A 16,839-nucleotide genomic window follows, 5' to 3' on the forward strand; every position below is an offset into this window, starting at 1 on the left:
GGGGTAGGTGGGCGTGGTGCCGTGGGGGGCGTGGTAGGGGGTTGGTGGGGGTGGTGGTAGGGGGTTGGTAGTTGTAGGGGGTAGGTGGGGTGGTTGTAGGGAGTAGGTGGGGGTGGTGGTAGGGGTAGGGGGTTGGTGAGGGTGGTGGTAGGGGGTTGGTAGTGGTAGGGGGTTGGTAGTGGTAGGGGGTAGGTGGGGGTGGTGGTCGGGGGTAGGTGGGGGTGGTGCCGTGGTGGTGGTAGGGGGTTGGTGGTGGTTGGTGGGGATGGTGGTGGTGGTGGTAGGGGGTAGGTGGGGGTGGTGTCGTGGTGGGCGTGGTAGGGGTAGGTGGGCGTGGTGCCGTGGTGCCGTGGTGGGGGTAATGGTGGTAGGGGGTTGGTGGGGGTGGTGGTAGGGGATTGGTAGGGGGTAGGTGGGGGTGGTGGTGGTGGTTGGGGGTAGGTGGGGGTGGTGGTGGTAAGGGGTAGGTGGGCGTGGTGCCGTGGTGGTGGTAGGGGGTTGGTGGGGGTGGTGGTAGGGGATTGGTAGTGGTAGGGGGTAGGTGGGGGTGGTGGTGGTGGTAGGGGGTAGGTGGGGGTGGTGGTGGTAAGGGGTAGGTGGGCGTGGTGCCGTGATGGTGGTAGGGGGTTGGTGGTGGTAGGTGGGCGTGGTGCCGTGGTGGTGGTAGGGGGTTGGTGGGGGTGGTGGTAGGGGATTGGTAGTGGTAGGGGGTAGGTGGGGGTGGTGGTAGGGGGTAGGTGGGGGTGGTGGTGGTAAGGGGTAGGTGGGCGTGGTGCCGTGATGGTGGTAGGGGGTTGGTGGTGGTAGGTGGGCGTGGTGCCGTGGTGGTGGTAGGGGGTTGGTGGGGATGGTGGTAGGGGATTGGTAGTGGTAGGGGGTAGGTGGGGGTGGTGGTAGGGGGTAGGTGGGGGTGGTGGTGGTAAGGGGTAGGTGGGCGTGGTGCCGTGTTGGTGGTAGGGGGGGTTGGTGGTGGTAGGTGGGCGTGGTGCCGTGTTGGTGGTAGGTGGGGGTGATGGTAGGGAGTAGGTGGGCGTGGTGCCGTGGTAAGGGGTAGGGGTGGTAGCCCACAGCGTGCCGGGGAGAGGCAGCAGCAGCATCAACTCAGCAAAGCGCCAACTTCGCTCGGGCAGTCGTGTTGCCTGCCCACGCGATACGTTGCTGACATTCGAATAGAGGCTGCGGTAAGCGATTCTTTATCTCGTCGAACACGAACACGGCAAACTCCGGGAGAAAGTACCGACAACAATTGTTGTCGGCACTTTCTTTCGGCTGGACAAGTTAACAAGCGGCAGACGTTTTGTTGTTTTTGTTGTTGCGGAGCTTGGGAACACGTACTGTGTGGTGGGTCATTCGTGAGTGGAGTTATTGAGTGGAATAAGTTACACCGTGGGTTTTTTTTCTGTGTGTGTGTTGGGTTTAGGTTGTTTTCCCCCTCTCTCTCTCTGTGCGCAGTCAAGATGTCAGATAGCGCAGCTTACACTCCCACCACCACGGCGGCGTCGTCGGGCGGCCAGAGCCCTGGACTGGTGGACAAAGATTACCCCAGGACTCTCTCTGGGCTGTTAAAAATAGTGCAGATGGTAAGCACCGCGACTTGCACCTACCTACAGCAGTCATTGTGAGGCCTTGTGATCTCACTCACCCCCTTCCACCCTTTACATTTGTTTCCTATTGTTTCGAGAAGTGTCACGAACCGCTGTATCGCTTGACACGTGTGTTTGTGTGTGTGTACCTCTCCACGAAATGCGATAACGCCACGGTACTCTAAGAAAACTCGTAGTTTTTTTCGGTAAAATCACGTAGGTAAAAAATAAAAGCAATATGAATAAATTAATTATTTTATTCTATTAAAAATAAAAGTAAATAATAGAAATAATAGACAAAGTAATTGTTGTATTCTATTTAAAATAAATAATAAAAATGATAGAAATAGACTACTTATTTTATTCTATTAAAAATAAATAAATAGAAATACAATAATTATTTCTATCATTTTTATTATTTATTTTTCTTTTTTACCTACGTGACTTTACCGAAAAAACCTAAGAGTATGAATCCTTGCAGTCACGAAAGCTTCAAATCTAGAATTCAACTCTAAGCAAAGGCCGTCGATCACCGTGGGTGGGGGGGGGGGTGCATGCGCGTTAATGACGTTGATTCATTTAATCGTCTTGTCAAACCAGTGAAGTATGTCCACTATACCACGTTGCCATTCCTTGGCAGTGCTGTGCCTTCCTATATTTGGCAGCAGCAGCAGCAGCGTTGAGGGCCCTCGACTTGTCGCCTTTATAGGAGGGCGGCTCACCTCGCCACAACTTTGAGTAGCAACGCTTTGCTTTGCTATGTTGGGGTGGGGGGTCCCTCGATAAACAGCGAATGTTATCTGGTGTTTAAAGTGTTGTAGAACTTTGAGCTTGTGCAGTGGGAGCTAAATTGTAAATGATGCATGGTTGGGCATGTGTCCGCTGTGTCTTTATTGGACACATGCTGTTGAAGTGGAACTCATTCTCCGCTTGTGTTTGCACTTTTCAGACGGTTTCAACTGGGGGGAAAGGTTTTTTTTTGTGTTGTAAAGAAACAAAAATGCAGAAATGTGGGTTTTGTGCCGTTAAATCGTGGGCGGTGTAATTCCACCAGAAATTGTTAGCAACGTGTTCAAATTTCTTGCTGTGGATTTCACGCCTGATGACGATTGCTTGTGTTGCAGTCGAAACGTCGTGAGAATCGTATTGTTTTATATATGTTTATTATTTTATTGTGTCCCTTCTATGTGACTTTACCGAAAGAACCAAGAATATGAATCCCTGCAGTCACGAAAGCTTTCAATCAAAATTTTACGTGTTTAACAATTGCCCCTGTCCTGCAAATCGTTACCGAGTTGCAAGTGTTGAGTAATGTGGTGATGTATTCAGTGTCTGCGGTCTGGATCGTAACAGTGGTGCAATCCGGTGGTGTACATTTGCAGTGCGTTACAATAGTGAGTTTATTGTTGGGCATTTTCGCCTGGATAGTTTCGTAAACCGGCAGCGATCATTCTTTAGACGCTTCGTACTTGACACAACACAAGTCACCCTGCATTGGTGCTGCACTGCATTGTTTGCATATACAGCACCGTATGGGGTTGTTTGTAGTACGTTAACGCACTGGGTGGTTTATACAAAATAAAGGATTGAAAAGAATCCGTAGTGAAAATAACACTGTGGGTTGTTATTTCACTATGGATTGCGCAATGTATGCGGGACAGTACGAAGATTTTTTCCATTAAAGGAACTGGAACATTGCGCGCACTTTTTTGTTTGTTCCAGCTGCCAAAGTCGGCGAATGGGTCATGCTTTTCGCACGATTACATAGTTTTGTTTCGTATATATCACAGCTACCGAGCGCACAGGCCCCCAGAACCGCCAAGCAACAAACTGCAAAGTTAAAGTTGCAGATGATACTACGACTGTAAAGACGTCTTCTCTTGGGTTGAACAAGGCGATAAGAAACAGGGGTGGGAATTCAAAAGTGGAAGCCTCACAAGGGATGGGCTCTAAGCAGCCGGAGGTATGTTTTGACCTGCAGATGGTCGGATAAGACGCGAAAACAGTCCGGTATGTGAGAGGGCATCTGGTCCAGCCCTATTTTGATGAGCCTTTTCATTTTTTAACCTGACATCAAAGTGACACAATCCCTTGCAATAACGAGTACAGTGCAGCATTATTTATCACGCTGTTTCGGATCGTTGGGGTTATATGGAGGTGATAGCTAAAGGCGTATCTGGCCCATTGCACATGCAGGCGTCTGATTTGGCAAGAAGGCGAATTAATTTGAAACTGGTCTGTGCAGACTGATTTCAGATTACTGCGGGTTGTGAATGTTTTTTTTGCTTTCGGCCCTTACTGTACTCGTGTTGATGCTGTGTTTTGTATGTCCAGTATAAGTAACTTCAGCATGATTTTATTAGTACTTTACAATTATGCATTACAATGTCACACTTAACCTAAATTGGCTTTAACTGTGTTGTTTGGTTCATACTGTGGATACGTATGTACTGTATGTTGAACTTCTTTCGCACCGTACGTAGCCAACCATGCAAATTGGAATTGTGGGGGAAGGAAAATAAACAAAAATCAGTTATAAATAAATGAGTTTTCAATACATATTATTTAAAAGTCTGTTGGCTCCAGTGGCTTCTTAAGATCGGAAGAGCGTTCCAGACGGCCACAGAAGCCAATCTGAAAGCGCGCGATGCAGTGACCGCCAGTGAGCGGGATCGCCAAATTATAGTCTATCCAGACAATTAAATGTCTCCTTAGATTCTCCACGTTTATCTGTTTAGCCTCCTAATCATGTTTCAGCATTGCAGGTTATCAGTGCCACGACATTGCTAAGAATAATTTTAATTTGTAAGGGTCATATCATCCGTAGATCCCACAACCAGTTCCAGGAAACTAAAATATCACAGTGGCCACTTTGTACAGCCTATGCTTTTCCTGGCTACGTTACATGAACGCCTGCAAAGAAAGAGGTTTTTGTGTTTACAATACACTGAATAAAGAACAGAATTATCTTACTGTAGAGTGGGTATACGAAAAAATCACGATTAATTTGCTGTGTGTTATTAATTTATATTGATGAATATTGCTTAATATTAGTTGGAATAACTTTACTCTATTTGTCACTTCATATCTTCACCAATTAAATGTTGCTGCAAATTGGCCATACGTGGGATGTGGATTACTTGCCAAATGTAAAAAATATTGGTCTTTGCCTTCTCTCGATATTATTTATTAATTCTCATGTGATGTTACCTACTGCAGGAAATGCTCCAACAGGTATACTGTGTACCCCCTACCAAAAGAATTGTCTTTCACGGTTGAGTTCTACAACAAACGAGGCATCCACAATCCATTTATTTGGCTTCTCACAACCTTCACTGGTATTTGTATTGCATTCAGCATTTATGACCAGTACAGCAGCTGCGTGTTTTTCATTCATCGGCATGGAAAGTTTTTTTGCGCTGTTGAGCGGTAACAGGGCGTGGCAGGGAGTCACGAAGGCTTCCACTAAATCACAGGATCTCTAGCCTGCTTTAACCTAAAATACAATATTTACTTGGCCAATAAAGCTTGACTAAAAGCGACCTGGGGAGTGCATCAGTGCTATTTCATAGCAGGCAAGTACTATACCCCCTAATAGTTGAGTGGTACTACTGTATATTTTTAAAGGTGTAATTTTAAACCGTGAATTATGAAATCCAGAGTCAGTGTACCAATATGTTTTTCTAAGTCGTTTGCAAAGTGTGCCTTACTCGTTTAATGGATATATACAGTACAGTAGTGTACAGTATTAACAAAAATATATTGTGACTTATTGGACAGAAGACATGAATGGTACAAAGGTAAAGCTAGCGATGTATGTAGAATTATAGTATTTTTTCTCATACACTTACCTATTTAATGAGCTTAAGGTACATTTCTGCAAAGTTTAGAGACTCAACCATTTATTGCCTCTGGAATTGTGATGGGTTTATTCCTTTCAAATCTGGAACAAAATAATACGTATTCTGCTATGCTGTAGTCAATATTCCTGCATACAATTACAGTACAGTACACTTCTAACTGGCCATATAGCTCGCGATTGCAAGGTTTGGGGGTTGAAATCCCAGGGTCGATAAAATGATATAAAATAACACTTTGGGAGGAACTCTAAACTAAAATCTAAGTGAAACTATTTTTCATTTTACCAGGTAAGGCCCACTGAGTTATATAGTTCTTTTTCAGAAGTGACCTGGCCACAAATGATAGTTCAACAAAGTGGCTTATTGTGTGGAAATTTATAGCAGCCAAATACTTGTAACGCATAATAATTTTAAATGTGGAGGGAAAAACCGGGGGACCCGGACAAAATTCCACACGACCACGGGTAGCGAGACATGCATACTTAAAATATACAGGTAACAGGGTCAAGATCGAACCCACGACCTCCTGTATACCAGGCGAGTTAGTTTACATCGCTACCGTGGCATCCTATGGATATACTCACCTCAGCAATACAAATGTGTTATTCATTATGAGACCTCCTTTGCTTACCCCGAGCTCTCAATACTCTGATAGTGCGCTGTTTTCGAGTTGTACGCCTTTTGGCGTCATCTGGTCCAACACCAGTGGAGACTAGGCTCTAAGAAAAGCCGTCTCAGGTGTGGACCAATCAATTTCAAGGACAGTGCATATCATTATAAGAGTTGTCTATTTTTTTTGCATTTTGACTGCTTGTGTTGTGGTTATTGCAAACATGTACCCTTGTATAAAGGTGTCAGTTTTGGTGCCAGATAAAAGGGTAAAAACCTATTACTACAAATGTGTCATTTCGACCACTTTGCGTGGCTGTAAAGAGGAGATGAGCATTGCCTCGATGCTCATTTGTGCAAAAAAATCGCTGAATTAATTTTGTATTTATCCATGCAGTGATGATGTATTTGTGTTTCTCCCTCAGGTCCTAGTGTTTGTGGCCTTCTTGTGCATAAGCTGTTCTAGAACTTGGACAAACTACTCGGCCCTCCGCTACTTTGAGACCACCACCCTGTGGTTCTTCTTCACGGTCCTCATTCTGTTCATCATTTTCTTATTCCGCCTCCACAAACGCATTACCTTCATCCACTGGCCCCTCACTGTAAGTGTTACGTGACCTCCGTTCTTGTCGCATCGCTATGCATATACGCCATACATTGTGTAAAAGTGGACATGCTTTAACGTGCAAATTGGATGTTTTTAGTTTCTACACGTTCAGAATAAACACTGATCATTATAGATTGTAACACACCTGTCAATATTCTAGACATGTTAAAATACTGAATATGCTGTTTATACTAAACGACATGTAACATTACACGGTTCAATGCAGGAGTGGTTCTTACACGAACGATAATGATTATAATCCAGGATCATCTTTAATGGTGTTTTAAGATGTGTAAAGGTAGGAAGGATACTTTAAATTTGTTTTACCGATTCATAGCCTGGACCGTACTGTACAATGAAACAAACAAAATGCAATTTCGATTTAAAGCTTTCGTGACTGCAGGGATTCATCTTCTTGGTTCTTTCGGTAAAGTCACGTAGAAGGGAAATAATAAAATAATAAAAATAAAACATAATAAAATAATTCTCACGACGTTTCAGCCACAACGCAAGCAGCCGTCCTCAGGTGAAGACCAGGTCTGTCGGGGAGACAGCGTCGTGGCCGAAACGTCGTGAGAATTGTATTTTATTATGTTTTATTTTTATTATTTTATTATTTCCCTTCTACGTGACTTTACCGAAAGAACCAAGAAGAAAAAAACAAAAGGCAAGTTTGATATATTTATTAACTAATAGGCACTGAAAGTATATTTCTTGTGATTTATAATGACAGATGAACCAGTCACGTAGTCAAAGTGGTCAAACTTTGCATGCAGTGGTAGAATTTTTAAGTAGAGGAATGAATGGAATACACGAGTTATTTTAGGGCATGGGCTTACCGAAATCTTGTAGTGTAGTAGTTCAGTCCGTCAACTGCGATTGGGTCTTGCAAATGAAGCTTAGACCATGAAGGCAGTAAATGTGGGTCAAATCTTGCCAGGATAGGAAAACAACGTTGCAGTGTTTGCAAACACAAAATAGACACATTCTCGGAGAATGTGGTAAGCTTTACAAAGTTGTGTCTGCAGCGTAATTGTGTTTTTAAGATAAATATTACAGAACTGCATTCTTGTTCCATCTTGCATATGTTATTGTATAATTTAATCTCACATTTTCTATAATTGCTTTTTAACGTGCCTGTTTTCACAAGACTACCAAAATGACCCTTACCATACCATCATTGGCTTTTAAAAAGAATTATACAAAAAATATGCTCATTTGCTTTTGATAATGTGTTATAACATTCAATTGTATATACCGCAGTTGTTCTCAATATAGTGTGAGGGTTGATGCACCGTTTCCCGCATGTAATGGCAGTTTATAAAAAGGACCCCCAAACCTTTAAATGAAATGGAGAAAAATAAAGTTTTTCTCTCTAAGTTCAAATTGAGACGCATGAAAAGCAGTACTGACTTTATGGTGCTAAATTTCGATTTAAAGCTTTCGTGACGGCAGGGATTCATCGTCTTGGTTCTTCTGGTAAAGTCACGTAGAAGGGAAGTAATAAAATAATAAAAATAAAACATAATAAAATAATTCTCACGACGTTTCGGCCACAACGCAAGCAGCCGTCCTCAGGTGAAAACCAGGTCTGTCGAGGCGACAGCGTCTGAATGAAACAGCACACATGCTTGGAGCATATATTTAAGCTGGGTTTATGGTGCTAGCCACGATTTCCACACTGCACAGAAACTTCACACTAGCCTCCCTATGAGTACCGTCATGTGCGGTAACTACTACCTTATTGGGTTGTGCGTCCCAGAATTGGCCTGCGATTTTCATCGATTTCAACGGTGGGGTTTGTTTTACCCTTGTGTTGTATTGTTTATTTATATTTTATAGCACCATGAATACCAATGGGTTCTTACAAATAGCATTACAATCTGTAAATAGGCTAAATTTGTATTAATGGAAATTTCGGGGTTCTGTTAAGGAAACATTTACTCGCTCACCACACCCCTGAATTAGCCTGGTATTTTGAGGACACGCTACATTGAATCTGTAATCTACTCACTACAGATATTATTGTTTGTTTATTATTTCTCTGGTGCTTATATGATTCTCTTAAAACCAAAATGTGTTTCCCCTTGTCATTCTAGGAGCTCATCCATTATGTCATTTCGTTCATCCTGCTGCTGATTGCCTCCATCACAGTAGCTGCTAATGCCGGAAGCATTGGCAGCCTAATTGTCGGCACGGTACGTGTTTCTGTCTGTTTCCCTCCCTGTGCAAGCATGCCCAGCAATAGCAGTTTGCAATTAGTGCTGTATAATGGCATTCCGTCCAAGGGAAATTTCAGTCAGTCTAGGCAATGTGATAATGCACAAATAATGTGGCTACAAGTATCGCATTGAACTAACAAGCAGGATTGTGTTCTACATTGGGTATGGACCGACTATAAGAGTACTGCTGTATTCTGGGTGGTGTTACTGATCTGGGTGGTTACATAGAAAGGGAAACTTAAGTGACTGCAAACCGAGACTTTGAATTATTTCACATAAAGATGTGGCCCAAAGAGGCATGTGGACCACATTCTCTACTTTTGCTCCGACTTCCCAGATTTCATTGCCACACCCTCTGAGTCAGTTACAGTATTACACCTCTTGTGGAAAAGTGACCACGCCCAAAGCTACACATTTTTCGTTCAACATTGTGATGTTCAAATAAATTACTTATGGTTGTTCGTAAGTAAATCCATACTTAACAACACTTAGCTAATGATGTTACTCCTTTACAGCCTCCAGGCCGTGACCAATTTAGAATGCAATGGGCTACTCAAGTCAGTTTACGTCAATGTTAAAGTGTCATTGTCAAACACACCATAATTATTGCAATAATTTCCATAATTTGTAAAAATGTGTAGAAAAAAATATACATATTGGGCTTTTCTAATATATACAGCAATATTGAAAATATCCATTCAACGGTACTAGTTGCTTATGATAAGTGCAGTGGCATGAAACTGTGAGCTTGTCCTGTTGACCTGTGTTTCATTTTAGTCTCTCTGTCTCCAACATGTCTTTCCAATGTCAGCCTCGTCTAAAAACGAGGGTGATAAATACATAAATACATGTAGAAGCTCTAAGATACTTGCCATAGATGCACCAGTCATTGGATCCATTCAAGAAACACGTGTCCCTTGGCAGTACTTGTTACGATTAGTTTAACACGTCGGTATCCTTAATATAGGGTTTTGGGTTAGATCGTATAAATATCAATGCGTCATTAAACCCGCCTCCACCAGACACAGCCGATTACTTGTTACAATTGTATTTTTTATGTGATGTTATCCTATTTAAGATATGCATCCTTCATACATACTGGTGTTGTTTCTTCTCAAATACAGATCTTTGGTTTTCTGGCTACTGGAGCTTACGGCTTTGGTGCGTGGTTCACTTATAGGAGTTGGCGCATGCCTGCTGCTCCAAGTGAGTGCACATGACAGAATTGCATGAATGTCTTAATTTGTTAGCAAAATGTCACCGTGACCTTTTAATGACGAATGTGGGCATAGTGAGGTCTCTTACACAAACTCTAACGGCAAGTTTATTTCTCCGTTAAATTCCTGCCGTTCCTGCACATGATGTGTGGATACGGACATTTCCATAATTGCCGCATTAAAGTCTTAACGTATATTGCAATGAAGACCAAAACTCAGCGTTGCAAAGCTGGTGATAACGAGCACTGCCTCTGTGCATTTGTGTGAGATGTAACTTTCGTGAATTGCAAGTGATAGGTATTTCTTGCTGACCTACTTTAAATCAACAACCGTAGTATCAACACCCAACGATTAGAAATAACAACAACAATTACCAACATCAATAATGTGACATGTTTACATCAACAATATTGTTAATATAAACGACAATTTGACATAACACCATCAACAAAAATATCAATGTTAATATTAATAATCCACATTACGTGTATAAACGTTACCAAGACATCCAAACAACTATTTTACAATCGCAACTGAAGGCACAATATAACCACAGCCATAATGACAACTATAACCTCAACTAACACATTTTAACCACAATAGCCACAATAAAACCGCAACTGCATAACCACAACTGCATAATCACCACCATAACCACATAACAATCATAACTACCACATTATAGCCCCAACAACAACCACCACATTATAACCACATTCATTAATTTCATATTATAACCACAACAGCTACAATATAACCACAACCATTAGCCACAATCGTAACTACCACATCACCACAGCAGCCACAATATAACCACAACCGTCAGCACCACATTATAATCACAGCTATAACCACAACGACGGCTCGTGCTAGGGAAGCTGGCACCAACACATTTCCCGACCAAATCTAGACCATTCCAACTCGGCCTGAGCACATGCTGGGTGGACACGAGCATTGACTCATAAGTTAACAAACAATGTTTTGCCTGTTTCAGCATGCCCATTTAAAAGGAGAATGCAATGTTGCGTCTATTTTGCACACCTTTAACACATTTCCTGGGTGTCCTCGGCAACGGAGTTGCTCGGTTTTATGTACATCTCCCTCCGATGTATCGTTTGGGAGATGCAGAGCATAACGAATGGATGGACGGACAGACACCTGCAAAAGTTGTATATATGTGATACATTTTAGCAGATGATTTAACATTTTAAAGTCTGCTGAGTAGAAATCAGGCAGTTGCAGTTATCACTTAGGAAAGCTGTCCATCATTTTGTTGATATGATTCTCCGGATGAATTGTTTAAACCACTAGTTGTGGCAACATTTTTTTAAACAAGTTCATGTTATACTAATGAGGATTGAATTGTGTTTCAGCTGCTTCTGTATAACGGACTCCACTGAACTTTGGCAGAAGATACGCCACAGCCAAATACAGATGGTGCTGACATAAGCACCACGACCTCTTGTATTATTTACTGAATCATGTTTCGTTTAATTAGAGGCTTTAGATATTCATTACAAATATATTAGAATTGTAAAATGTTAAAAATATTGCATGTGCATACATTCTGATGTGTAGGCTGTTTAATGTAACACTGTCATCAATATGGCTATAGAGGAACATACTAGTTGAGATGTGCATGTCGAGCATTGATGAAAATATGATTGGTTGCATTGTAAGTATGGCCAAGTCATGTGCATGTGTTTGGACCAATCATTAAATTTGCAGCAGCTAGCCAAACCCTCATGTAGACTCAGTGCAATTTGCTGAGATTGCGTGTAGTGTGTGGGTGCTAGGACCAATGATAGAGCTCACTGCAGCTGATCACACACGCACACTGCTGCCCTTTGCAGCTGTAGTGATGGCAGTGGTAGATTGAAACATGCCTGAGTGCCTTATTTTATAAATGCAGAATGTTTGGTATAAAACTGTTAACTGAAATCTTACCCAATATATCCTTTCCCCATAGAAAAGCAGTGTGTCTCTCTATGTGTATCGGTGAATTGGTCCACAGGCCTATTGGCTTACCAGACCAATATTATCCAGCAGCATTTATTTAAGAAGGGACACTGGACTGGTTTCAACCTTCTGGGTCTCATCACCAGAGTCAAACTTGCTAAACAAATGCTGCTGGATCACCAGATGTTATTAGTTTCCCCCATAGAGTTTGGTTTAGGAATTGTAAAGCTTTGGAGTGCCTAGAAATTAGACTTGCATTTAACTTACTCGAAAAAAAGGAAAAACAGTATTGACATTTTCATTTCATGGGCTATGTACATAGCTTTCTGAATATACAGTGAAGTGCCTTTCCTAGAACTGTAGCACCAACCCATAGCTTAAACAATATATAGCTATATCATGCTTCAACCTAATATCTTGCGATTTGCGTGAATGCGAGTGAAAACATTGAGGGCATTGACAGATTTCTCTACTTAGTCTGTTTTTGAGGCCTTCACAAAAAACACATTTACAGAAAACTAATGTTACAATTAGTTTTTTTCATTTGGGATGTTTATATGCATTTCATGCAGGTATACAATCAAGCCAAAGTTGTTGTGGTATTTGCCAACAGCAGGATAATATTGCCTTTTTGAAGCTCAGGAGATTAAGGGTTTGGTTACCAGTGGTGTGTGTAAGCATGTCTACCTAAGAACAGTACCAAAAACATGTACCAATGTATGTCAAGTTAATGGAGCTACTATAATCAACAGTCATTGCAAGAGGATATACAAAATGCCATCTATCAGTATAATGATACAATACCAGTATTGAATCAAACGTGGAACATACCGCACTGAGGAGGTGTAACCGACTAGCCCGTGCGTAACTACATTATGCTTTACATGTTGGGATGCATACCATGCAATACGTAACTATCGTGTGTAGGACATGTTATATGCACCACAATACACATTCAGAGAAGAATTTCTTTATACAATGTGTATGATAAGCCTCTAAGTTGATATTTTATATTTTTTGCTATTATGATGTTATGTAAAAAAAAAATACCTACATGGTTATTATAGTATGCATGTAAAAAAACACATGGTCCAGGGCTTGATTCATATTTCTAATCCGTTGGTCATTATTGCGGCCGTATTTCATTTTGTGTCGAGTATATTAGAAAAAAACAACAACACGATTTTGGGGTTGCTTGGTGAGAGATGTCTTCCAAAGTACAGTATGTGTACTTTACGTAATTTTACTGCACATTTTCTAAATACCGAAGTGCAAGGAATGATGTTTCTAGAGGAATTGTCACATCACGTAAATCACGAGGGATGGCAGTGGCTCTAGGAGGCCTTCATTGAGCAGACTGACTGATGATGAATGACGAATTTACTTTGTCTCACGCAACATGTCCTCTTGGAGAAAATACCCAAATCATGTTTACTCGTGCAATAATCAAATCCACATCAAAAGGTGATATTTCACCATTGGGGCAGATGTATTTTATTGTGCCAAGGCATCGTTGGCATGTGCATGCAATCTGTTATTATGTGGGCTGGATGTTGGGCAAAGTAAGCCGGCATATTTTCATGTTGGTTGCATGCATCACATGCTTCAGGCATGCTTTCAACTAGGCCACATAGGATCTAGATGCTATGGCACGAAGCACACAGCTGAAATTCATACCCCAAAATGCTTCACCAACCATACAACACGGGATCCTATTCATATAAATATGTTGAATACATCCCTGTTATATATAAAAAAAACTAAACTTTTTATTAACTTCATTACTTTTCCATGTGAACATATGTTGTCTTTATCTGCAAAAACATGAGATTCCCTGTTTTTACAATTGAGTTTCCATTTGCAAATTATTAAATTGCATTATTAAAAAAAACAATCATGTCCATTATCTGTATATTTGATGCGTTGCATCGATTGCCATTTTGTTTTTTACAGTCCGAATATATTTCTGCAGATCATAAAAAGAAAGGATTCTTTTAAAAAATGTACGTCTTATATGCCTGCTAGATAAATACCTATGGCAGCGAATAGCATCGTAAATATCCACATGCAAGTTTGAAAGCCACGCAACAGCTTCTGGTAGGGCTGAATGGTTGCCAGTAGCGCGGTAACGTACGTAACATTTTGGTTTAAAAGATTCAACATTCGGATTGTCTATTTAGGTTGGAAGTGCCACCATGGAGGGTTTGGTTAATGTAATGCTGTTTTTACAACTGGTGATGTGGACGTGCAAAACATGGAATAATTAAAATGTTAAATGCAGTTCGCACATGTCACACTTGAATGTGTTTTGTTTTTTAATAAACCGTTATTATGTTTCTTTTGTTTTTAATCACGTTTTTGCCGTTTACAGAGAACTGTATTTGCATTTTTAGAAGATAAGACAATTCATAATAGCCTGTTGAACTCTACGAATGTACTGATTCCAAGATTTGTCAATTAAATCTTAACAATTTGTTAATATCCACATAAATAACACATCTCTCATCAAATATGAAAAGGATAAGATGCGTTGCCATTAACACGCACTTTTTGAAAGAACTCTTAAGTTGCGAAGAAATTGCTGAAATACACTTAACAGTATAAAGTGGCATCAGGGTAACAACATCGACAAGCGTGGAAAGCGGTGAGCCAAGATGCCTTGCATGTCCATGCCTGCTTGTCAAAGGAACTTTACGTGTTTAGCTCGGTGTCATCCAGCTATGTGGTTATGGAAAAAAAAACCCACGCTCCCCCTTCATTCCACTATATCAGCCCCTCTTTAAAATAAGATTCCTACCAGTATGCTGTCTACGTGCCATTTAAAAATGTTTGAACGGCTACGTTGTATTATTTTAAATTTGATAGTTTTTTTTTATATCGATCATTAGCTTCATGGCAACGTGCGTTATGTCAATTCCCATGCACTTGTTTTTGATCCCTGTAAAAGCAAACGTTCTCAACACTTTTGGGGTTCGTTTTGTCTCCGTTTATCATTCATGAGATGTAAGTATGCAAGTGCCAATTTGCTCCAGTGTAATATATTTGATTTAGCAACTAAAATGTATGAATTGTGTGAAGTAATTTCCAGACGTGCATGATGGAAACAAAGGGAGACTTGTCATCCTCCGTAAGGTAGCAAAACGGTTATTGAGCGGTATGAAGCGATGCGAACTACAGCTGATGTCTCCTGAAATTGTAATTCTGTAATGCTCAAAAGTGCCATTGAAAGTTCAACGCCAGATTGTGCAAGGCTTAGAAATGGGTCTCGAACAAAATTAACGTTTGACTTAAAATATATTTATGAATACTAATTCAACACAGTAATATAGTTTTCCTAAAAAAGATAGGTTTTGGTTGGAAATCTGAGAATATTAAATGCAATTTTGGCATAGAAATTGTCATGTATATGTTGAACGTCTTTCACCGTACGTAGCAATGCCGTGCGAATAGAAGGTACGGGGGAAGGGAAACAAATTAAACAGAAAAAGCGGTTCTCAATAAATTAGTTTTCGTACTCTATTTAAAAGTGCATAGCTCCAGTGGCTTCCTCATATCGGGCGGAAGAGCGTTCCAGACGGCCGCAGAAGCGCATATGAAGGCACGCGACAGTAACCCTCTTTGTTCGATGGGCAGTCATCGTACCAAGCAACTGCATAGACAACGCACACAACACATATGCCGTGCCGAATATTAATCGATCGTATTAGTAACGCCCTAGGAGGAGAAACTAAAAAAAAGGCAATGCATCATAATCTGAAGGATTACAAAACTGCAGCCAGCAAAACCCACAGATGAGTCCTGGCATGAGCCATACCAAGTAATAATTTAAATAAAATAACTGACGAAGCGTGTGCTATGTACTGTACAGTGTTCTATTAAACCACTGCAAGCACCCCATGCAGTACTATATTTTTTAAGTAAGTCATGTCCAGAAATTATAATGTCCATCAATCCACGTCACGTGTTTACACGAACACTTAATGTAAGTGTGTGTGAGCACACGCGTACATTCGAAGGCAAGACGCGTGTGTGTGTGTGGATGGAAGCACGTGTTAGGTCTACATTCACGTATTTCTATGCACAAAATTGCTTACATAGTCAAACCCATGGCAAAATGGAGGATCGTTAAGTTCACTGGCTTTCGAGTTTTAAAATACCAACAGGCAACCGATAACGTACAATTACTAGGTTTTTTAAATATTTGCGATCGCTCAAACTACATGAATATACATGACTTGTCGCAGTTTGTTTTATATAACTGCCCCTGAATCATGTCTGGCCCTGTCTGTGATTATATTAAATATATATATAAACGGGACCGAGAAAATTATACCGACTGCGTAACACTTTCACTGTCACCTGCCATTACACAAAGCTGAGATCATGAGATTTCAACGGTGGAGATCACATGCGCATGACTTCTGCTTCTGTCATACACTGCATCAACTTGCACAGAGAAAATGATACCGACTGCTTAACACTTTCACTGTCACCTGCCATTACACAAAGCTGAGATCATGATATTTCAACGGTGGAGATCACATGCGCATGACTTTTGCTTCTGTCATTCGCTGCATCAACTTGCACAGAGTACTTGGCGAATAAAACCACTGCAGCGATTGCAGTGATCCCAGCTTCAGCCCTTGGAATCCATCATCCTGTGTGGCCACACCCGAATGGCCCCCAGTCATCCGTGCAGCTAAAAGCTTGCCAGTATCCAATTACCTTAAGCCATGCTCTCCATTCAGAGGGGTGTTCTTCCCAAGAATTACTGGTACTTTC

General features: G+C 41.2%; 1 protein-coding gene across 2 annotated transcripts; it reads left to right on the top strand.

Moving 5' to 3' along the window:
* Positions 1–1,028: 1,028 nt before the first annotated feature.
* Positions 1,029–14,394, top strand: LOC144723328 (CKLF-like MARVEL transmembrane domain-containing protein 7). 2 transcript variants are annotated; one of them, XM_078602032.1, is made up of 6 exons: positions 1,029–1,181; positions 1,453–1,580; positions 6,478–6,654; positions 8,759–8,857; positions 10,006–10,087; positions 11,472–14,394. In XM_078602032.1, the coding sequence occupies exons 2-6, from the start codon at positions 1,458–1,460 to the stop codon at positions 11,483–11,485; spliced, it is 495 nt and encodes a 164-aa protein (XP_078458158.1). In that variant the 5' UTR covers positions 1,029–1,181; positions 1,453–1,457; the 3' UTR covers positions 11,486–14,394. The 2 variants fall into 2 exon arrangements, with proteins under 2 accessions (XP_078458158.1, XP_078458157.1); XM_078602031.1 differs by having other exon boundaries at positions 1,044–1,181; positions 1,421–1,580.
* Positions 14,395–16,839: the final 2,445 nt, after the last annotated feature.

This window comes from Lampetra planeri, chromosome 17 (genome assembly GCF_965212315.1).
Source record: "Lampetra planeri chromosome 17, kcLamPlan1.2.h2, whole genome shotgun sequence".
In the NCBI taxonomy this organism is placed as follows: domain Eukaryota; kingdom Metazoa; phylum Chordata; class Hyperoartia; order Petromyzontiformes; family Petromyzontidae; genus Lampetra; species Lampetra planeri.

Excerpts from the sequence above, each read along its gene's own strand:
- LOC144723328 (XM_078602032.1), top strand. The coding sequence starts at position 1,458 with ATGTCAGATAGCGCAGCTTACACTCCCACCACCACGGCGGCGTCGTCG. Across the intron at positions 1,581-6,477 it reads TGTTAAAAATAGTGCAGATG|GTCCTAGTGTTTGTGGCCTT; the intron begins GTAAGCACCGCG and ends TTTCTCCCTCAG. Across the intron at positions 6,655-8,758 it reads TCATCCACTGGCCCCTCACT|GAGCTCATCCATTATGTCAT; the intron begins GTAAGTGTTACG and ends TTGTCATTCTAG.